The sequence below is a fragment of the Gossypium raimondii genome, chromosome 2 (genome assembly GCF_025698545.1).
Source record: "Gossypium raimondii isolate GPD5lz chromosome 2, ASM2569854v1, whole genome shotgun sequence".
NCBI lineage: Eukaryota > Viridiplantae > Streptophyta > Magnoliopsida > Malvales > Malvaceae > Gossypium > Gossypium raimondii.
The window spans coordinates 48,185,442-48,209,018 of record NC_068566.1 but is presented as its reverse complement, the minus strand read 5'-3'; the positions used below and the strand labels follow the sequence as shown (position 1 = coordinate 48,209,018).

General features: G+C 32.0%; 3 protein-coding genes and 1 long non-coding RNA gene across 4 annotated transcripts; 3 read left to right on the top strand and 1 right to left on the bottom strand.

Moving 5' to 3' along the window:
• Positions 1–5,074: 5,074 nt before the first annotated feature.
• On the top strand, positions 5,075–9,922 carry LOC105789395 (DEAD-box ATP-dependent RNA helicase 5). The gene is made up of 13 exons (XM_012616779.2): positions 5,075–5,712; positions 5,872–5,996; positions 6,150–6,257; positions 6,550–6,630; positions 6,934–7,012; positions 7,216–7,301; positions 7,375–7,431; positions 7,526–7,593; positions 8,060–8,128; positions 8,674–8,767; positions 9,105–9,269; positions 9,391–9,483; positions 9,600–9,922. Exons 1-13 carry the CDS (start codon positions 5,139–5,141, stop codon positions 9,693–9,695), a joined length of 1,695 nt encoding a protein of 564 aa, XP_012472233.1. The 5' UTR covers positions 5,075–5,138; the 3' UTR covers positions 9,696–9,922.
• Positions 9,923–13,636: 3,714 nt separating this feature from the next.
• Positions 13,637–16,734, bottom strand: LOC105789394 (uncharacterized). The gene is made up of 2 exons (XM_012616776.2): positions 16,597–16,734; positions 13,637–16,273 (listed from the first exon to the last, which is right to left on the bottom strand). Exons 1-2 carry the CDS (start codon positions 16,726–16,728, stop codon positions 13,823–13,825), a joined length of 2,583 nt encoding a protein of 860 aa, XP_012472230.1. The 5' UTR covers positions 16,729–16,734; the 3' UTR covers positions 13,637–13,822.
• Positions 16,215–16,963, top strand: LOC128039281 (uncharacterized). Its single transcript, XR_008193797.1, has 2 exons — positions 16,215–16,362; positions 16,604–16,963. It is a non-coding gene; the product is annotated as an uncharacterized LOC128039281 (long non-coding RNA).
• Positions 16,964–20,636: 3,673 nt separating this feature from the next.
• On the top strand, positions 20,637–22,547 carry LOC105789393 (uncharacterized). The gene is made up of 3 exons (XM_012616775.2): positions 20,637–21,086; positions 21,560–21,742; positions 22,195–22,547. The coding sequence occupies exons 1-3, from the start codon at positions 21,021–21,023 to the stop codon at positions 22,414–22,416; spliced, it is 471 nt and encodes a 156-aa protein (XP_012472229.1). The 5' UTR covers positions 20,637–21,020; the 3' UTR covers positions 22,417–22,547.
• The last annotated feature ends 1,030 nt before the right edge of the window (positions 22,548–23,577 follow it).

Here is a 23,577-nt window from a genome sequence, read left to right as displayed (position 1 = left end):
CAATTATAATCAAACATATGACCAATTATACACAAATCATTCATATATTTCCCAATTTTCCTCCACCTCCTCTCCATGCCTCATCCTTAATGTGTATAACACATTTAAACAACATTATTCGTACTTTCACTATTTTATTGTATGTAAAATTCAAGCTGTCCGTCTGAGTTAGAGTCACTAAATTATTTTTCGATGGAGCTACAGAACTCCAAATTAAGATCCGTAAATTTTCCTTGAAACTAGATTCACATATATTCTTACCATAAAAATTTCAAAATTTTTAGTTTAGCCAAATAGTACAGTTTATTCTTTAAAGTTCATCTGTTTCACTGTCTGACAGTTCTGACCTCTCTTCACTAAAAATTAATTATCTCATTGTACAGAATTCGGATGATATTTCCGTTTATTTCTTTTGAAAATAGACTCATCAAAGATTCTAAGCATATAAACTATAACTCATAATTATTTTTTTTTTAAATTTTTAACAATTTTCAAAAGTCAGAACAGGGGATTCTGAAATCATTCTGACTCGGTCTAACTAAACTTCAAATATCTCAAAATTTACAATTCCATTACTTACACCGGTTCTTCTATTAGAAACTAGACTCAAGAAGCTTTAATTTAATATTTTATTCATCCTCTAATTCAATTTCCACAATTTTTGGTGATTTTTCAAAGTTAGACTAATGCTGCTGTCCAAAACTGCTTTAGTGCAAAATGTTGATTTCCATTTTGCCCCAAATTTCACAGTTTATACAATTCGGTCCTTTCTCAAGTAACCCCTCAATTAATATAATTTTCTCAATTAATACTTTACCTAGACATTATAAGTTGCTACACAACTATTTAAATTCAGAATTTTCACATATAACTCTATCTTCAAACTCTTTTACTTTTAGGTCCCAAACATTCACTTTCTATTCAATTCTTTCAATAAAATCAGCATATGAACAATTTAAAGCTCTAATTCCATGCTAAATCATCATATACTTCCAGCACATATTCATAGCAACTTTTAACTTCTTTCATAGAATCAAAAACTAATGAATTCAACAAGTGGGCCTAGTTGTAAAAGTCACAAAAACATAAAATTTTCAAGAAATAATCAAGAATTGAACTTACATGCAGTAAAAATAGGAAGAACCAGCTTAAGGAAACCCTTCTATGGTGTTTTTGCTGATGAGAATGCAGAAAAATGAAGAGAAATCTAGATAATTCCACTTTGGTCCTAACTTTATTAAGTAAATTTTGTAATATTCCAATTTTGCCCTTAATTCTCCTTACTTTGTTGCTGATTTCATGCCTTTGCCGTCCAGCCCAAATAGACCTTGGGTCTATTTGCCTTTTAAGCCCTCTTCCTTTTATCATTTAAGCTATTTAATCATTTCCCATAATTTTGCATTTGTTACAATTTAGTTCTTTTTGTTCAATTAATTATCGGAACTTTAAAATTTCTTAACGAAACTTTAATACTAACTTTTTAACACTACATAAATATTTATAAAAATATTTATGGCTTGGTTTAAAATCCCCGAGGTCTTGATACCTTATTTTCGATTCTAATTATTTTATTATTTATTTCTAGTGTACTATTCACTTTTTCAAAAATTTTCCTAACTTCACATTTAACTTATACTCACTAAATTAATAATATTTTATACCCATTTGTCGAATTTAGTGATATCGAATCACTATTCCGACACCTCTGAAAATTCAGGCCCTTACATTTTTTCCTCATCGGATTTGTAGTCCCAAAATCACTGTTCCGACTAGACCCAAAATCGGGCTGTTACATCACTAATCCAAAAATATTTCTAAAATCACACCTAACTTTTACTTATTAATATCTAAACTCACATGTCGAATTTAGTGATCTCAAATCACTATTTCGACACCACTGAAATTTGGGTCGTTACGTCTCCAGCACCTGACACTACTGCCACACCTCATTATATGAAGCGTCCCACCTGCTATACATCTTTTCTAACGCCTTTTGTTTACCTATCCAAGCCTTGCGGTAAGAGGGTGTGTACCTAATTTGGCTACAAATATTGACAATTATGACCGACACGGAAGTCCTGGGATTTTCCTTTACAATTGGTAGTATTAAGCTAGCTATCATATCTGAATCCAATTTAGGATGATCTTTTGAAACACCTGTCAACGAAGTATGTTAAATAATACAACATTAAGTAATAATAGTATTATTCAAAAACCCTAAACACTGAATGATATTGTACTGGCAACACAAGTATGTGGGCCTTTGTACTTTTTTTATCTCCCACAAGCTTTTCTTTTTCCTAACCGAAGCCATGATTTCCACAAAGGTGTACCGTCTTGCACTGCACACTTGGCCTCGAACTTCTCAGATTTAGATTTAACCACGTGGTAGTTAACCTCGTTCATGATGCTATGTTGTTTCAATGCACCAAGAAAACTATCCTTACTAGAAAACTCCTTACCAATTTCCAATTCACCCGAACCCAATGACGAACTTGTACGGTCACTTGTTTTGTATGGTAGATCTGGAAAATCTAATGTATCAACTACCGATAGATCGACATTATGCATGTAGGCTGGAGGCGAGTATGCCTTGAATTGTAGATATTCTTCTTCATTTGAACCCCCTTCACCGTCTTCAGGTTTGGTTGGAACAGGTCTCGGTTCAGAAAATAATGTAACTTCTGCACTATTAAGGCCGGACTCTCGAAGTGGATCCACATCGAACTCATCATCCAACCCACTATCATTTGAAACGTACGAGGTCCCGTCACTGGTGGACATCGTAGGGAGTACGTCATCCCTTATTGTGGACGTTTCGTAATGTCCCCAATCAGATGTGGATTGCCAACCACTAGAAGTTGATGTCATTCCCCAGTACGTATTTCATGCATCGAACATTGATCCACCGAGGTGCATGTCTTATCCACTAACCGAATATTGTGTAGGAGTTGTGAATTCCATACTGCCACCAAACATAGGCGCTTCCGTATTCTGCTTCCCACTAATAGAGTGTCGGGTAGGGGTTGTGTATTCCTCTTGAACAGCAGTAGATGTTGAAGTTGCAAATGCTTCATTTAACGATGAAAATTGTACATATAACTCAAGATAGGATGATCCACTAGCGAGATAAGTCTGCACCATCGCCTCCAACATACAACCACCTTTGATATCAAATGAGTTATATGTCACAGAATCAACCGAAGCATAAAACCGATACTTAATAGACGAAACTCTTATTGGCGTCGTCGGAGATTTTGCGCTTAAGTCTTTTACAAAGTTCTGTCAAATCTATGTTTTGGTTAAAAACCAGTCGTGTTGTGTTCTCCGAAAAAAACAACGTCGTTCTCGGTGTCATGGACCTCACCATCATAGTAAATAACAACACTAACCAATCTTCAATTTCTATTTTGCTTAGCCTCTTTATTTTTTCTTGCTATAACTTATGCAACACGATAATAAATTCTGCTCATTTATAGCCTAAGGCCAAGCAAGAACTACTGTAAAAAATAGCGTCTACGTGGGAGCTTTTTCAGTAATTTTGCTGACAGTGCATCCTGCTTGAAGCGTTTTTTGACACTATTTTTTCAGAATCGTCGTCTCAAAATTTTTTTAGGAACTACTTTAGAAAAAAAAGCGTTCACATGGGAGCTTTTTTCAGTAATTTTGATGATAGTGCATCATTCTTGAAGCGTTTTTTGACACTATTTTTTCATAATCGTCATCTCAAAATTATTTTTCAGGAACTGCTGTAGAAAAAGAGCATCCATGTTGGAGCTTTTTTTAGTAATTTTGCTGACAATACACCCTGCTTGAAGCGTTTTTGACATTATCTTTTCAGATCCGTCTTCTCAAAATTAATTTTTCTGAAATTACTGTAGAAAAAAACAAAATCATTCTTATCAATATAAACTCCTCTAAACGCTTAACCTAAACCCTTTTACAAAAGCCCTAAAATCTAAACACAAAAATTATTTAAAAAAAATTAAATCCCAATTTCATTTATTTATTTTAAACCCCAAAACCCTAATTTAATTTATTTATTTTAAACCCCTAAAACCTAGTTTAATTAATTATTTTAAAAACTTTAAACCCTAATTTTTTAAAAAAACTTAAACCCTAAAAAAATAAAACCCTAAATTATTTTAACAAAACACTAACACTACAACCCCAAAACTCGAAAGCCACAAACTCTAAGCACTAAACATGCAAATAACCCTAATACTAGAAAAATACGGGCTAAAACGCGTCCATGAGGGAGCGATTTTTCCACATCAGCGTGTTTTGTGCTGACATAGCAAAATCACACCCCCAGGGACGTATTTTATTGGAATTCTCCCCTAAAATGCTCCTAAGTGGACGCGTTTTGGAGTTTTCGGCCCATTCTGGTAAATAATGAAAAAAGTGACCTATTTACGTAAATAAAGTTGGAAATGAGCCTTTATTAGTAAAATGGTCCAATAATTAATTAAAGGAAGATAAAGCTGTCCTTTTATTTAACACTTGTTGCTTACCCATATTATGCATGAATTCATCATATATATAAATTAAAACATGTTAAATCATTTTATATATTTTGTTATAAAGTTTATGAATAGTATGAGGATTAATTTTAAACATGTTATTTTAGGATTAAAAAATTAAAAACTAACAAGTGGACAAAATTCACTTAATAAATGAATTTATAGGGTTTGTGATTTTTCATCAAAACATACGGGTAGATGGATATCATTATCAGGTTGGATTATTTTGATCATAGTCCGTTCAAGTTCTAATAATTTTTAGATTATTTATTCAATAATTTTTAAATTTGGGTTATTTTTAAATCCAAGTAAATTTAACACACATCAATTCAGGTCCAAGTCAGTTTGAATTTATATTAATTTGAATAAAATAGTATAAGTTATTAATTATTTATAATTAAATCATTAAACTTAGAAAGTAATTATTCTTGCTCAAAGTATAGGCCGAAGCCCAAACAAATGTCTCTGGTTTGCTCCATATACATGCCCAACCCAGGCCCCCAAAAAATAGCGGCAACCCCTTCACAAAACTAAAACCCTAATATAAAATCTTAACTTCCCACCTTGGAAAGTTTTCGGGTTTGGTTCTCTTTGTAGCGCTGTTTGAAAAAGAAGATGACTCCATCGATAGAACAACTGACCCCAGAGACTACGAGCAATCAAGCATTCAACGCCAAGAAACAGGACAAGAAGAAGAAGAAGAAGAACAAATTACCAAAAGCGGAAGATCAAATTGAAGAAAATGTTAAGCAGAGTCACCAAGAGAACGAGGAAATTCAACTAAAAAAGAGCAAGAAAGACAAGAAAAAGCGAAAGAAAGAAAAGGAAAACAACGAAGGTGAATCCGAGGAAGTGAATCACGATGAAAGCGGTGAGGAGTCTAAGAAGGAAAATAAGAAGAAGAAGCACAAAAAGCAGAAGAAAGAGGAAGAAAATGGGGATTCTATTGAAACTGCAAATGGTAAAGAAGACTCGGTTCAATTTGATGACAAGGAGAAGGTGGTAGTGAGTGGAAAAAACGCTGAAGAAGCGAAATATGCGCCGTTGAAATCATTTTCTAATTCTAAGTTACCAAAAAATGTTTTGGATTGCTGCAAGGGTTTTTCTAGCCCATCTCCTATTCAAGCTCACGCCTGGCCCTTTTTATTGGATGGTCGTGATTTTATTGGAATTGCAAAAACTGGATCAGGTACTCTCTCTTCTTCTTTTTTTTTTAAATTAGTACTTCGTAACTTTTTGACGTGATTAAGGTTTCAGTGCTTTTCTGGGTTTATTTTATTTTATTTTTTTTGCGGGGAATTGTCATGTTATGTTGAATGTATGTTTATTTGTTTTATTGTGGGATCAGGCAAGACTTTGGCATTTGGCGTACCGGCAATGATGCATGTATTGAACCAGCGAAATGGTAAATCCTCAAAAGGGAAGAATCCGCTTTGCCTCGTACTTTCTCCTACAAGAGAGTTGGCTGAACAAGTATGAATCTGTTTGACTTGGTGTTGCATTAGCAATTTTGCTTTTATTATATACGCAGAAATTTCATTTTCGGAGGTGTGATGATAGTACATAATACCTATTAAGGTTTCTTTCCTTAGAGTTTAACCCGTCCTTTGGCTTCATTGGTGGCAGATATTTAACGTTTTGTGTAATGCTGGGCAAGCTTGTGATGTCAAATCCGTTTGTTTGTATGGAGGAACAGCTAAAGGACCTCAGATTTCTTCTTTAAAGTCTGGTGTTGTAAGTTATTTTACATCAGTTCTATATTCTATTAGCCATGTTGCAATGTGACTCTGCTAGTGAAATAGGTTTGAATATGGATACTTTGAATTTGCTGGTATCATGATTTCAAAAGGTTTGGACTGTGTGGTTAGCAATTAGATGCGTTATTGTGATTGTTAAATTAAATTTATTGATTTTGCTTGATTTGGATAAATTCATGTTGCTTAGTTTAGGGTTGGTGTTTCTACTTATTTTTGTGTATTAAACTCTTATTTTGGCCTAACAAAAACGGATTTTGCTGTAAATTTAGGATATTGTTATTGGAACACCTGGTCGTTTGAAGGATTTGATGAATATGGAGGTGTGTCAGCTCAATGAGGTATCTTTTGTGGTAAGTGAATGCTCCTTCATAGGCATTACTATCTTGCTTTGCACTGAATCTAGAATTTATTCAGTGATTCCTGTGTCAAATTTATTTATTATCCTAAAGTTGGCTGTTAAATGCTGTTTTATGCATAATTGAATGCGTAAAATAATTGGGACCAGTTCAATTTCTTTGCTGTAGTTCTATTCGTGTTTAACTTGCTTCTGTTAGAGCTCTTTGTTTTAGCTTGATACATCTTTTATATAACCGATTTCTTGAATAGATGGATTATGCATGTACTAAGGAAAAAAGTGGTTTGATTTTCTCTAGGTTCTAGATGAAGCTGATCGAATGCTTGACATGGGATTTGAAGAGGATGTTCGCTTTATATTGGGAAAGACTTGTTCTGGTATGTCTCTTTGTTGGTACATTGGAATTTTAAACTCCTAGAAGATGCTTAGATTAAAGCTTTTACTGATGCTTATGAGTAAACGCCACTAACCATTGATAACTTAAGGTTCAATCAAGCTAAAAAATATTGTTCTGTATCTTGGTAGAATAATGCATGAGCAATTAGGTTGGAAATCCTCATGTTGCTTTTAACTTTTGCAGCTCGTCAGATGGTAATGTTCAGTGCTACATGGCCTGCAGCGGTTCATCGGTTAGCTCAGGAGTACATGGACCCTAATCCTGTTAAGGTAATTATCTGAATGCTTGATGGTGTTGTCATAGTTTCCTATATATTTGAGAAAGTAATAAATTTGTTTTCAGGTTGTGATTGGCTCAGAAGATTTAGCTGCCAACCATGATGTTATGCAGATAGTTGAGGTCTGATTTTATTTAACCGGTTAAAATGTCTTTCATATTAACTTATTTTGTATATATATAAATGCTTTTATTAAGAGTTTGTTTTCTTATGTAGGTTTTAGATGATCGTGCACGTTATGAGCGATTGACTGCTTTGCTCAAGAAATACCATGAATCTCAGAGGTAGTTGATCTCACATCTATTGTTGAAACAATTTTCTCTTCGATCCTTCCAGTTGTAGATTGCTCTGATATGACTGTGAATTTGTTTTCGCTTTAGATAATTCTGTATGAAAAAGTATTGTAGTCGATAAATAGATTAAAAACTGATATCAAAGAAAAAGAGGGGAAACCAAGAAAATACAGGAGCAAACATAAGTTTTCCTTAAATATTCATCATATTAACCATCCAAGAAATCCATATGATTTCTAGTAGATTATGAATATTGATTATATAATAGGATTAATATTACTTTTTACCACGTTGGAATTAGCCTTGTAGGATAGTAAGCCCATATTGTTTCAATTACTTTAAGTTGACTAGGCATGTATATCCTGTTATTCTATTGTCTTTATTCTTCTATTTAATTTTACTTCTAGTGGTTTTACATCCTGTTGAGTGTTGACATTGAGGTTTGCATTTCATTCAGGAATAGAGTGTTGGTATTTGTCTTGTACCAGGCAGAAGCTGATCGAATTGAAAATATGCTTAAGAGAAGGTAAGGTTTACTGGCCTTGTCTTATTTTAAATAAATAAGTTCATAATTTCTCTTCATTGGCTAAATTGAAATGGCAGCATTTAAAATTTGCACTCTGTATGTGTGTGTTCTCTAACATTTTAATTGGGCTTCATTTAAATAAATAAGTTTGCAGATCCTTTCATTCCTTAGATTTAAAATGGTTCTTGAAATTTGATGCTATTATCAGTTTCACTTAGTTGTTTACTTTGAATTAAGCACCTGAGCTATTTAAAACATGCGATAGTGCTAATCAATCTAATCTGATGATGTTAGTTTAACAAGGCATTGAGATGGTCACTTGATATTCATGTGATTGCGAATTATGCAACTAAATATATCATCTAGAATTGCTTGATGGCTCAAGTTGTTATGAGTTTAAAAGTTCAAAATCAGTTGTGGATACTTAATTGCATTAGAATTTAAGTACTTTTTATTGGTTCAATCTGCAAAGAATCAATACTACCAATTTTAATTACCCTTTTATTTTGACTTAATATTAATTTTTTGTTTTATTTTTTTTCTAGTGGCTGGAATGTTGTTTCTATACATGGTCGCAAAGCGCAAAATGAACGCACTAAGGCACTATCATTATTTAAGAAAGGAAGCTGTCCTTTGATGGTATATTCCTGCAAATTATATATTTTCTTTTTAATTTATTGTTACAAGTTTCTGCTGAAAGCCTATGTGCATCATCTGTGGGATCTCTAGATTGCAGTACTACTAATGGAAACACACTTGGGGGTCATGTCTAGTTTACCCAGTATTACCTTCTTCTTTTTTTTAATGTTGGTTTTGAATGATGTTGTTTGCAAAATTTGATTGGTAAAACTTGATTTCTTCCTCTGGGCACATGTACTCATGCGATTAATGTTAAACAATGAATATTAGAAATTCTATAGGTGTAATGAGTTAGCTAGTTTTAACTTTTTATACTTATTAACACCGTGTGTTACAGGTAGCTACAGATGTGGCTGCTAGAGGATTGGATATTCCAGATGTTGAAGTAGTGATCAATTATAGTTTTCCTCTCACTACAGAGGATTATGTACACCGGATAGGGAGGACTGGAAGAGCTGGTAGGAAGGGTGTTGCTCACACATTCTTTACACAGCAAAATAAGGTAAATTAAATACAACTCTATTTTACGTTCTTAAATCTAACAAGTTGGTATGACAAAGGATATTAGTGAATGGAACATGTTTCAATTTTATTTCTTTCAAGTAGTGACAAGCTTATGGCAGGGACTTGCTGGAGAACTGGTAAATGTTCTAAAAGAAGCTGGGCAGGTTGTACCACCTGCATTATTGAAATTTGGAACTCATGTAAAGAAAAAGGTTTGTATTTTATGTTCCTCTTTTTCCATTGTAGCATGTATCCCTGTATGCGTTTGCATTAAAGTTTGTGGTTGATGGTATATCTCATGTCATCTTGTTTACCTATGTCATTATAGGAGTCCAAGCTATATGGGGCTCACTTCAAGGAAATAGCTGCTGATGCTCCAAAGGCTAAAAAAATAACATTTGATGACTCGGATGATGAAAACTGACTCACATGGCCTGCAGTAAAATATGTAGAATTGGTTAATAGAAACTGGTACACACTATTTTTAATTTTATGATTTTCCACCATATTTATTTCCTTTTTTTTAACCGGTTTTGTTAAAGCATCAATTGATCTTTAATATTCATCATTCTGTTGTTAGTATAAAACCTAGATTTGCTTATTTTCATTGATTTATACTCATTTGGCAGTAAAGTGCGCACTTATTTTCCATTCTGGTTTAACTACTACTTAGAGACTGCCTGGAAACTCTAAAAAGAGAAGACACGGGCGACAAAACAAAATGATTATTGTCATATGAACCAAGTTTACTTTTCTTGTCTTGGTCAAATTAGGAAAATTTGAAGCTTTTTGCTCATGTTTGCTCATTTCATTCGATTAGAAAAAATGACAGGTTTCCTCAAATTCCAAATCCTAGTCATAGCCTTTGTTGGTCTGTATTATTAACGATCGTTTTATTGCCCAAGAAAGTTGATATACTATAATGAGGCAATCGTCATAACTTTTATGGCATAGTCAAAGAGGAATTTTTCCTGGTAATTTGGTGACTAGGACAATAAATTTTGATTTGTGATTAGTGGATAACTTACTGCCCAAGTAAAGAGTTTGAATTATGTTTTATCTACAATCTATTCAACCGCTAATGAAGCTACTTCTGAGAGTTAACTACCACCAACTTTCTCATTTGTTAACTTTATTCTTTTTCTCGGGCGTAGTCTTAATCGTAGATACGCACATATCTTCCACTCCCTTTTGCTGATTTGGTTTACAATTTTAAAGTTGCTATTAATTGGACTAAAAGAAAATGATTAAAATTAATTATATTAACAAATAATTGTTTGGTATGAAAATTTTAACTTCACTTCTGTTATAGAGGAGGAATATTTTTATATAATTGGACGAAATAAAAAGGAGAAGTTGATTATGTCCTGTGGGGTTTGCATTGAGAAAGTAGTGAAAAGTAATGAATTCAGTAACCGTTTTAGGTAACTAGTAAAACTTCCTAAATAGTGATAGTTTTCTCGTTTGTCTTTTAATATCAATATATTAAATGATTATCCTCGTATTAATAATTTCAATCAAAATTAATTATAATTCAAGCTAATTAATATAACTCAGCATGCTAATTACTTTACACAATTTCTATAAGGTGATCACGAGGCAATTGTGATAACATTTCTAGCCAGTCAAGGAAATTTTGCTGGTCACTAGATTCTAAAGGACCGCGTAGGAATGGCCAAGAAATTAAGTTTAATTTGTAATTAGTGGATACTCATAGAAACTCTTATTGCCCAAGTGAAGAGGTGATTATTAATTTTAAAATTGAAAATCAGAATTTAATTTACCCCACGTATAGCATTCAAAAACATGTCTATAAGTGCAATAAATATTAAGGTAGTGTTTAGAAAGCTATTTAATCATTAGATTTTGATGTAATTGTTTGTAATTACGCACGGATGACATATTTGGATAACCATTGTAATTAGTGAGTCCTATTGAATGGAGTGTAATTAGAGCATCTAGTTACACTTTTCAATTATTAAGGGAGGATAAGATTTAGAGTAATTACACCCAAATCCAATTTTAAAACATATATAAGTGTTTGGGATGGGTACGATAAAAATTTCTTATATCATAATTTTAGAAATTTATATTATTTAATTCTTAAAAAAAATCTAAAGTTATAGTAAAAAGTTTATCATAAAAAATATTGTAAGGCTTTTTATAATTAAAGTTACAACTTCCAAAATGGTGGTAGTTTACTCGTTTTCTCTTTTAATCACGACTATGAATTTTAAAGATATCCTATAAGATTTCATTATAATAAGATTTTAGCTTAGACATTATCCCGTAAGTAAAACTAATACTTTTCATTATCAATATATCAAATAATTAACTTTATATTAGTTCCAATCAGAATTAATTATAAGTATTCAATTCAAGCTAATTAATATAAGTAGTTTACACAATTTCCATAAGGTGATAACATTTCTGGCCAGTCGAGGAAAATTTGCTGGTCATTAGATTCTAGAGGACGGCGTAGGAATGACCAAGAAATTAACGCTTAATTTGTAATTAGTGAATATTAATGAGAACTCTTATTGCCTAAAGAGGTGATTCATTTAGATGATATGATTTTGTGCTTAGCTTGAATTTCTTTGAATAGAATAATCTTTTGATTTTTTTTGTTAATTATATTTGTATATTGGATACTCATCAACCTCAATGTGTTGTGCAATGATGAGAAATGTGGAATTAATGGATTGTCGACAATTTAACTAGTTAAGAATGTTCATTGTGGCAACAACATTGACTTGATTAATGAGAGTGATATGAAACCCTCCTTGAAAATGCTAAAGGTGTGACAAATCAATGTGAAGCTTTTTGATTTATCAGTGGAGTTACTATCTATGAGAAATGTGAGTTGCGCGTCAAACTTTATGGGAAAAGTGGTGATGCAAATTGGGCAATCAAATTAATAAATGCTATCAACGAGGTATATCTTAAATATTATCTAGTGTTTTACATTACGACTTACCATTGGTTTTGCAAAGACACAAGGATCCCTTTAGCAGCAAAATGATTAAAATCTTGCACTTTTAATTCTTCAAAGCCCTACCCAAATATACCTAAACATACTTAAAACTTACCAGAGGACATATTCATCCAATTAACCTATCTAAATATTGAAACATTGCCAAATAATAACTTTCAATGCATCATTAGTAAACCAACCATTTAAATTCAAACTTACAAAATCAAATATAATTAACTAGTAATTAAGGGATAAAATTAAGCCAAAATAACATTATAAATCACTTACAATAAGTGTGAAGACAAAAGAACATATACTAAATAAAATTTTCAAAAAGTGAATAAATTAATGAAACATAAAGAAAGGGTGAAGACAAAACTTCAAACAATTCAATAAATATTAATGTATACAATATTTTAGATTGATATGATAGAGATGTCGATCGATTAAAAATTTTATGTACATGACAAGTACAATTATATCAATAGATTAAACGGTTAAATATTAAAATATTAATCGTGAGAGGGTGTAAGTGGATCCTTAAATAGTTAATTTAATTCAGACTAATAAACTAATCAAAATAAATTTGAATAACTTATGGTGGGACTTGAATTTGACAATAACAAATACCAAAGAAAAAAATTAGAGAATAGAATAAATTAAAGAACTACAGAATAGCGGTTGAAAGAAGAAAGATGTTAGATTGACATGGGACTTTTAGAGGATGTTGGCTTTATATTGAGAAAAACGTGTTCACGTATGTTTCTTTGTTGATGCATTGGGCTTTTAAACTCCTAGAAGATGCTTAGCTTGAAGCTTTACTTCATGCTTGAACTTTTAGGGTTGATTGATTATCTAATAGATTATGAATATTGATAATGACTCTTGATTATCTAATTTTTTTGGTCATCTTAATATGTGTTTGCATTCAAGTTTGTGGTTCGTGGTATATCTCATGTCATCTTGTTTGCCTAGGTTGGATATGAGCTCAGCTCTCCTCTCCTCTCTCCTCTCTCCTCTCTCTCTCTCTCTCTCTCTCTCTCCTCTCTCTCTCTCTCTCTCTCTCTCTCTCTCTCTCTCTCTCTCTCTCTCTCTCTCTCTCTCTCTCTCTCTCTCTCTCTCTCTCTCCTCCCTCCCTCTCTCTCTCTCTCTCTCTCTCTCTCTCTCTCTCTCTCTCTCTCTCTCTCTCTCTCTCTCTCCTCCTCTCTCTCTCTCTCTCTCTCTCTCTCTCTCTCTCTATTAAATTGAATAATTAATTCAATTGATTAATCAAAATAAATTTATAAAAGAAATCACACAATTATCTTTGGTGAAACTTCAAAAAAATAAAAGAATATAATTAATAAAAAATGCATTAGATAAGAAAAAAAAACTAATAATTAGAGTGAAGATTTGGAAGTTATAGAAAATAAATGAAAAATATCCACATGTATACCATAAAAGTGTTAGAAATACATACGTAGTTTGTGTAAGACAACACATTTGATATTATATAAATATACAAACCAATCACATTTCCTCACAACATATAAACACATAAAAATAATGACATTGATAAGTGCAAGTGTATGCATGAACTACGAAGGTTGGGCATCCATGCGTATTTTTGTCCCAGCTTGCTTCACCTCCCACACACCACTTGCATCGCAAGGGCAGAACGTGATTTGAGGGCAATTCACTTTCTCCAATAACTTCAGTTCAGGGAATTGCTTTTGAACTTGTTTCCAGTCCATCTTTATATTAATCAAGTATTTCAAACGTAAAATCTCCACGTTCCACTTCTCGTCTCTGTTAGCCACAGGAATATGACTCACTTCTCCACCTCTAAAGTAGAGACGCTTTAGGCGAGTCAGAGTCTTGGGGACCAACCACTTTGGTGGTTCTTTGTCTGGGTAACAGCGGATATCCAGTTTCTCTAGCTTCAACACACTTTGCAAAACTGGTTTTGGGGACCGACCACCTTGGTCTTTGTTGTTTGCGTGTACATTGGATTGCACTACCGCACCACTTTTCTGCTTCTTGGCATTATCCCCATTCTTGTCCTGGCCTGCTTTAGCTGTCGTAGCGGCCACAGCCACATTGCCTTTTTTAGGTACTGACTTTGAAGACCCCAAAAATGGTAATTTCAAATATTTCTCAAGTATCTTTGCTGTGGGCCCTAATTTTGACGCTTCACTTGTTTTGTTCTTGTCTTCCGGGTGTATTGCTTTGTCGAGGGACTTCTTTGTTCCACCAGCTCCCCACGCTATTTTCAATTTGGTAAGCGACTCAAACTCAGAGAAATACTTTATTGATTCCTTTTCTTTTATTGAGAATTTGTCATTGTGGATGCTAATGCTGAGTTTCTCCAGTTCAGACAACGTTGTCAAGTGGGTGAGAGTGCATGGGCTATTGGAGCTAATTACGAAACCCTTGAGGACTTTGAGTTTTGAGAGCTTTGAGAGATCTGTGGGGATCCAGTCCAACAAATAGCACTCAGATAAATCCAAGTAAGAGAGCATCTTGAGTAAACCAACCTCCTTGGGAAGCTCCTCCAGGGTGTGACAAGCTTTTAGATCTAAGATCCTCAAGTTCTGGAGCATGCCAATAGAATCAGGGAGCTTCTTGATCCCGGAGATCCCATGAAGGCTAAAAAACCTTAGCTTGTTCATATTCTTCAACCCTTTTAAAAAATCCACGTCTTCCACCTCCATATGCCGCTCAGCTGTGCGCTCCCACCTTCCTAAATAAAGGACCTTTATGTTTTTCATCTTAGAAAATAGCTCCTCCGGCAGTTCGGGAAATTGCTTGCTCACATTGAACAACGTTTGCAGATTTTCCAGATAAATTATTCTCTTAGTCTCCAGCTTTCCTCTCGTCTTCTCCATTTCTTTTCGTTCTTGCTCCTCTAATTTCTGATTCTGCTTCTTTTTCTCTTTCGTCAGGGTATCTGCCTCTGCCTGCTTCTTAGCCTTCCATTGCTGTGCCTGTTTACATGCCTTTGTAAATGCACGAGCATTCTTGGTGAAGAACACTTCTTGTCGTTCTTGCTCCTCTAATTCCTGATCCTGCTTCTTTTTCTCTTCCGTCATTGTACCTGCCTCTGCCTGCTTCTTATCGTTCCCTTGCTGTGCCTGTTCACGTGCCTTTTTAAATGCAAGAACATCCTTGGACCACCAAGAAGGTCCTTCAGATTTCACCAAGCATATCTTTTTGCTTTTGAAAAACTCCATGTTGGGGTATCCCTTAGAGTCGTAATAAAAGAAGTTGGCCTGCTTAGCAAGCCTAACGATGAGACAACGAACAATGGGGTGCATCTTATAGCAGCTACCCTTGGACCCGCTTCTCTTATAAACAGGCTGGATGAATCCAGGCTCCACAAATTCGTCAAGAATTTCATTCACCGTTTTCGTATCAGAATCCGATGTCAGCCTTAGCCTTTCCCCTTCCCACCAAAACCGTAGAAGCCTCTCGGAAACCTCCGCATTCTCCGGAAAAATCGCGAAACACAGCAAACACAATTTCTCCCTTATACCTAGAGTTTCGTAACGGTGTTGAAACTCTTTGAAGAAAGACCCTTTCTCGAATATCCCATCCGCTTGGTACGGACTGGGCAGCTTGCTCGCTTCTTCTCTGGAAGTCGTGGCTAACAAACGGCGCGCTTCGGTGGAGGAAGAAGTTTGATGTAGCAACGGGAGTTGGGCTTTGACTTTGGTCATGTTGCTTCTCAGCACTTTGAGATTGTCTTTGGTCGTTTCCCACTCCACGTTGTCTGGGTTTGCGTTGAGGTCGCCAAGGATGTCATCAACGTTTTTTTCAATGGTTACTAGGGGATCAGAAAGATTGGTTTCGTACACTTGCAATTTCTTGAATTCGTCAATCAAATATTTGAGCTCGTTGCAGGCTTTATCGAGATCAGATGTCTCGTCCTTGGGCATTGGATCCCCAGCTCCCGTAGCAGGGGAAGACAATTTAGGAGCCTTGTGGGCCGCTGCCTTTAGATCTTCATACCTGCGGTTTAGACTCACAATGACTTTCCCCATGGGTACCTGATCATTTTGCGGCAAACGAGAACCATCTTTAGAATTCAAAGACATGATTCATCTTCTTCTAAATTCTCGCGGATCACGAGCTTATCGTATTTTCTTTTTCTCTTTACTATAATATTTGAAAAAATAATAAAATTTTGAAAAATAAAATAAAGATATTTGTTTCTTTTACTATCTTGTAATAAAATATCCTAGGTGAATGATATAACCTTAAATAAACATGTTTGGTAGAAAATATTTTTATGAAATAAATAAAGAAATTAAAAAAATAAAACAATAAGAATAGAAAACTAGTAAGTGATATGCGATCAACATTACTCAACTTTGCAGGCTTCATCCAGCTGGAGCTTATCAGACGTGCCGGTGTTGGACTTTGAATCTCCATTTTCCGCATCGCGATTGGCAGCCTCGGAACTTGTGGGCAAGAGGCTTAAATTCTCAATCGGTTCTGCCATGGATAAGGGATGGTTGAAAAGAATTGATTGATGAAATTCAAGAATAGTGTGTGAATGAGATGATGTTGAAAATGGAACAAAGGTTCTGTGCTAGTTTTAAAGTCTCGTTTCCAAACCTTCACGTAAGGTAACAAAAATATTCATTACTTCATTCTTTCTATTATCATCCTAAAAAGCCAATAGCTTCTTCAGTTTGTAAAGGTTTAGAAGAATAAATTAAACGTGGTTTATCATATATTCTTTTAAAAACAATTTTGATTATTAAATTTAAAACCATTCAAAAACATGCCTCTTTTTAACTTTTATTACAATAAATACTAACCTACTTAATCATTAGATTTGGGTGTAATTACATATAAATAACATGTTTAGATAACCATTGTAATTGGTGAGACCCATTGAGTTGAGCATAATTAGAGCATCCAATTACACTTTTCAATTATTAAGGAGAGAATAAGAATTACACCCAAATCTAATTTTAAAAATTTACTTTTATGGGTAAACTATCAAAATAGCCACTTTTGTTTGACTCAGGTAGCATTTTAGTCACTTATGTTTGAAATGTTACATTTTAGTCACTTACGTTATCGTGTTGTAACATTTTAGTCACTGAGTCGTTAATTGTCGACAATGGTGTAACGGTAAGTTGATGTGGCACGTTAAATCATCATTTCAAATGAAAATTTTAGGTTAAATTCTACAATTGGTTCCTATATTTTTTTCATTTTCAACAATTTAAAAATTTTCTTTTATGTTCTTCTAACTTTTTTTTCCATTCTCTTATGATTCTCCCTCTATTTTCCTCCCTTCTTCATTTCTTTTAACATAGTTTTTTCATACTTTCCATTTGTAACTAGTCCACAAGCTCGCCTCACTCGAAAAAATTAAATTGTTTAAAAAAATAAAACATAGAAAAACTACGTTGAAAGAAATGGAGAAGGGAGAAAAACAAAATGAGAAGCATAAGAGTATGGAAAAGAAAGAAAGTTAAAAAAACATAAAAGAAAAAAATTAAATTGCTCCAAACAAAAAAATATGGGGACCGATTGTATAAATTAACTTAGAATTTTTGTTTGAAATGATAATTTAACGTACCACATCAGTTTACCGTTACACCGTTAACAGAAACTAACGGCTCAGTGATTAAAATGTTACAACGTGATAACATAAGTGACTAAAACGTAACATTTCAAACATAAGTGATTAAAATGTAACATGAGTCAAACAAAAGTGACTATTTTAGTAGTTTACCCTACATTTATACAAGTTATAAAATTTATATTATAAGTATGATCATGTATGAGTGCTTAGGATAGTTATGGTGAAAAAATTTATATCATAAATTCTAGAAAACTATATTATTTTATGGTCAAAAGTTTATTATAAAAATATTATAAGATTTTTTATAATTAAAGCTACAAATTATTTGGACCATAAACCCAAATATTTTAAGTTTGATGCTAATTATACAAAATACAAAAAGTCTTCTTGGGCTATGATACCATTTGAGAGAATGATGCCAGACACAATCACCATAAATAGCTTGAAAACTCTTTAATTTGAGACATTTAATGTTTCGAAATGTGGTTTATAAGACATTTATTGTTCTAAAAAAAATTTCTCATATCACCTTAAGGCTTGTTTAGTAGTGCTTAAAAAAACAATTTTGGCTCCAAAAGCATTTTTGGAAGAAAAGTTATACTAAATAAGCTATTTTTATTGAAATTTTTGGCTTTTTAAAAGGGAGAAGTTAAAATTTTTAAATTTTCTCTCCCAAAAGCACTTCTGAAGCTTAATTACTTTTTCAACCCTCCAATAACATATTACTTTCATTTTTTTCTTGGTGCTTAATTACAAATGTGTTAGAATCATTAATTAAAAATAAAACAATATTTTTAAAATAAGTAAAAATATTTTAATATCTAATTACAAATATGCAATGGTTATCTTTAAATATTTAAAATATAGTTTATATATTTTAATTAAATTTTATAAATAATTAATATTTATTGCTTAAAATATTTAAAATTTATATTTCATATATTAAAATATTAACAAGTTATAATGAATTTTTTATATTCTTACTAAAATATAATAATATTAATTAATTTGAATATTATTTAAATGCATATTTGTTACTTGATAATAACATGTCTAAAATTGACATCTTATTTTTCAAAAACATTTTTGACAGCAATGCTAAACACTCAAATTTTAAATCAAACTTTTCAAAAGTACTTCTCAAAAGCATTTTTCCACAACATTTTTCAAAATCACTTTTCGAAAGTATTGCTAAACTAGCCCTTAGTATAGTGCAAAAAAAAAAAAGGTTAGATCGTACTAGCTTCTTGTATATTTCATAATTTCAATCAAAGGTGGAATTGAGATAACTCATACTTTGAAAACTACATGAAAGAATCTATTGATAATCATAATGATACAAATTCAAATTTAGATGACGATGATGAACTCGATCAATGACTAACAAAATATGATAATGAGCATATGTTAAATATTAAAGAGTGAATAACACAACAAATATGTACTAGAATAATTAGATAAAATTGTATATGATGTTTATTTTTCTTATGTTTTAGTAATCATATTATCAACTACTTTTTGGACTAACATAATATATATGATGATTTGATTTTAACTTTTGTTACTTGCTTAAATTTTGTATCATACTAATAATTTTATAGTAATTAATATTTTTAAAAATATAAATTATTTAACTGTATAATTACAATTTGTATGGTCAAACATGAAACAAGAAATTACGATATAATTACATTGTGTCACCTAAACACGCCTAGGGAATTATAATTCTTTGTAATTACATGAGAATATAATTATTACCCTAATAATTGTGCTTTCATTAAATTATTCTCTGTGGTCCAAATATACCTTAAAACAAAATTTGAGGGAAAGGAATAAATTAAGGATACATAGAGAAAGAGTAAAGATATGTTAAAAGAATAAAGATGTTGGCTTGACATGGGATTTGAAGACGATGTTTGCAAGGAAAGTTCGAATAAGAAGAAATTGTTATAGAAAGGAATTTTGTAACATCTCATATTCGGTTTGATCGATAGATTTAAGTTATAGGATGTCATAATCATTGTCGGAGCAACTACGATAAATTATATTTAAATATTTACTTTTTATAACTAATTACGTGATGAGTGTAAAAAGAAATATTGAAACAAATGATAAACTTTAATGTTCAAATAAATAGATGAGAGTTGAATATGATTATGGAATTGAAATGTTGATTTGAAAGTGAATTGAATTAATATGTATTTTAGTTATTAATTATATGAATTTGATTATATGTTTTGAACTCACATTACTAATGTTGGATTTTGCCATGTCTAGCTAAATATATCAACTTGTGATAGCTTTTGTATTAATTGAAAAGATAAGGTAAGTTTATAATAATTCATATTATATTATTTTTATATTTTATGTAATTTATAGTATATTAAAAAATAAAACTTATATTGTATATATAATATTATTTTAATGTAAACGTTAAAATAATATTAAGATGATTATATAAAAATCTAATAAATATAAAAATATAAAATTTATTTAATATGAAATTAAAATGAAATAAATATTTTAAAAAATTAAAAATAATATGAACGGGCCTAAAATGAGTTTAAATTATTTTTTTGCAAATATAAGTGAACTTAGAGAAACTTAAAATATATTAATATTATATTTAGATCTGATTTGACTCATGAACAAGTGAAGAATATTAATTCAACTTAAAATCATTTTAGGAAAAAAAAAACCGCAATATCCAGCTAGATAGGTGTGGTTTGGGACAAATGCTTGTTGCCTGCCTCTGTGTTGTCAACTACACTCTTACGATAGATTCTGTCCACTCCAAATGTCCTTTTCTTTTCTCTCCATTATCACCCTTTTCTCTACTGATTTTCATGTTTCTAGTTAAATATTATTTATTACACTAACAAAAGCAAATGGTAAGAAAAAAAAGAAAGAAAACGAGAATCTAATCTTATCAGACACAAAAAACACCCATTACGCAAAGCAAGCTTAAACTAAAGCCAACCCTAACCTAAAGTTGCCCCACTCTTATCATCTTCTCTGTCCTTTTATGCTTGTCTCTTCACAGAACCTGTAACGTCATCACCATTTGTTATTGCAGCATATAACTCTGGTTCCCAGTTGACTTTTTTTATTTTTGGCTTTCAACGGATCTAAGATCTGAGGACCCTTTTGTCTGAAATAGAGTTTCCCATAGCTGGGAAATAGACAACAACATGGTTGGTCTTTTTCCTAGATTTTCTGTTGGCAAAGCTGGTCATCGACGATCCCAGAGTGCTCTTGTAAGAAAATCTAAATCATTATTTTTTATTTCTTCTTTTGTGTCTTGTTTTGCATTAATCTTGTGATCTGTCTGATTCTTTGGTTGTTATACTTGCTTGAATGTTTCCTTAATGTGCTTTTGACCATTTTTTTATACGAATTAGTCCTTTAGTTGCCTTGGTTTTGGGATTTATTTCATAAAAATCACCAAGCTAAACCCAGATCTCCTAATTAATAATCTGTTTTATTTCATAGAATCTGCTTTTGGATTGTTTTGGCTCTTTCGCCATTTAATTCAATGCCTGTTAGGCTAATGTTGCTTCTATTTTCTTTTGCTTGATTCTTTTCGATTAAATAAAAAATTTATTAAAAATTATGTAATAACTTAAAATTTCATAAATTTTAGGCTGAGGCAACTTCCAACCCCTTTAATGTCGTACCTGGATTTTAGTTTGCGTAACATGACTAATGAATTGCCTCACTTGTGGTTCAGGTGGAAGGGGAAGTGGTGCCTCCAATTCCGGATGTTGCAACAGTAGCAGCGGCCACTGCTGCCCCTACTACTGCTCATGGAATCGAAGTAGCGGTGGAGTTTAAACCGGTAGAACATCCAATTGAACCTTTGGACAACGACCAGCCGATTCAATGCCCATTGCCTGAGCCTTCAATTCTAAATGTAAGCTCCGGAGACTTGTCTTGTTGGCTTGAGTACCTATTAGTATAGTTGGCCATGATTATGTGATAATCTCACCATATAAGTTCACTATTCTATAGACCAAACTACCCTAGAGGATTTTGTATTAGAAATTGTATTTTGTCTTCTTTACTTAAAAAATAAATAAATTAGTTTTTGAATATTAGATCAAAGAACAAAGCGGTTATTTTTGTTAAACATTTCATTCATTTTGACTGTTTAAAATCGACGTAGTTAATAATATAACTAAACAATTATATATGGTACAATTTTTAACAGAATGATCATTTTACTATTTAATTTAACATATAAAGCTTAATAAAGAGAGTAAAATACAATCAGACTCTTAATATAATAGCTTCCATATTACTTTCACCCATAAAATTCATGGATATATGCTTTGCATTACATATATAATATATTGTCGTGATTAGGACGGAAGAATATGGAAGGAGCGTGTATCAGCTAGCGTACGGAGGAGAGCCGACTTGCCGGTTATGCAAGATGGAGGCACCCTTCAATCTCAATCCGAATCCGAAGCTACTGTCGGAACCAAACCTCGGCCGACCTCAAATCGTATGATCTTACCGTCTCTAAGTGCTCCGGAACATAATTTACTAAAGCTCCTTGAAGAATGTACTGCATCTAGGATCTAAAAGCATGCTGCTACAATGCTACTTCAACTTCATTGGAATAATTTGCATGTCATCTATAAACATCAAACCATATATATACATCATGGAAACGTTACCCACTGTATATCTAATAAATCACGTCTAAATTTAAATCCTTCTTTTCATTTCTACTTAAATTTAATTTTAACTATTTTATGTCTATAAAAAATTAAATTATAATTTTTTAGAATAAAATGTAATTGTCCAACCAAATGACATGCATAAAGCATAACGATGAAAATTTTGCATATCATTAATTATTTTGATTGGCTCGTAATCATTAATTATTTTTATAAAATAAAATAAACATTTTCATGGTAGTGAAAGAAAAACTTGCAATACATTATCATGCTGAATGAAATTTTAGTGCAATTAAAATGTTTAATGTATATTCTTTTATGGTGTATATAAAACAAAACAAATTATTAATATTAATATAATAAATAACTTTTTTTAAAATTCGCTTCTACTTGGTCCGACCTGTTCAAATGACTCATTTGAAAAATAATAAAATATAATTTTACTTGCCAAAAAATAAAAATAAAAACTATATTATATGTATTTATAATTAGAATTAAATACAAATATTTTGTCTAATTACAAAAGATAAAAGTACCATGAAAGTTGTTATACTACATGTTAAATTGCATTGTGTCCTCTTTACTCAAAAAATGAGTAAAATAATTCTTATACATTAGATAAAAAGTAAATTAGTCTTTTTATTAAAAGTTTCATCAATTTATACTATTAAAAATTGACCTAATTAGCGGGATAACCAAATATTAATACATGACATGCCACATTTACCATATGTTGTATAGGAATCGGTTTTAAAATAAAATAGATAAAAATTTTAATGAAGGATCGACTTACTTTTTGGTCTAATGTACATAGACTAATTTGTTTTTTTAAGTATGAGAATCAATTTTAACAATGAAAATAAATAAAATTTTTATCAGAAAAATTAAGTTATTTTTAATATAACATAGAAACATTAATTTATTTAAATTTTTAATTAGAGAGACAAAATACAATAACTTCTAATATTAAAAAAAGTAGCACTATGAACCAAATTCGTTGCGTAACCCGACCCACTTTACTTTTTAGTACAACACAACATGCCCGGCCCGATATCTTTTGCCT

What these genes read in the sequence shown, in the direction of transcription:
- LOC105789395 (XM_012616779.2), top strand. Translation starts at nt 5,139, where the DNA reads ATGACTCCATCGATAGAACAACTGACCCCAGAGACTACGAGCAATCAA. An exon ending in GAAAATATGCTTAAGAGAAG is followed by an intron (nt 8,129 to 8,673) that starts GTAAGGTTTACT and finishes TTTTTTTTCTAG; the next exon opens with TGGCTGGAATGTTGTTTCTA. An exon ending in GAACTCATGTAAAGAAAAAG is followed by an intron (nt 9,484 to 9,599) that starts GTTTGTATTTTA and finishes ATGTCATTATAG; the next exon opens with GAGTCCAAGCTATATGGGGC.
- LOC105789394 (XM_012616776.2), bottom strand. Translation starts at nt 16,728, where the DNA reads ATGGCAGAACCGATTGAGAATTTAAGCCTCTTGCCCACAAGTTCCGAG. An exon ending in AGCTGGATGAAGCCTGCAAA is followed by an intron (nt 16,274 to 16,596) that starts GTTGAGTAATGT and finishes CAAAATGATCAG; the next exon opens with GTACCCATGGGGAAAGTCAT.
- LOC105789393 (XM_012616775.2), top strand. Translation starts at nt 21,021, where the DNA reads ATGGTTGGTCTTTTTCCTAGATTTTCTGTTGGCAAAGCTGGTCATCGA. An exon ending in GACGATCCCAGAGTGCTCTT is followed by an intron (nt 21,087 to 21,559) that starts GTAAGAAAATCT and finishes CTTGTGGTTCAG; the next exon opens with GTGGAAGGGGAAGTGGTGCC. An exon ending in CTGAGCCTTCAATTCTAAAT is followed by an intron (nt 21,743 to 22,194) that starts GTAAGCTCCGGA and finishes TGTCGTGATTAG; the next exon opens with GACGGAAGAATATGGAAGGA.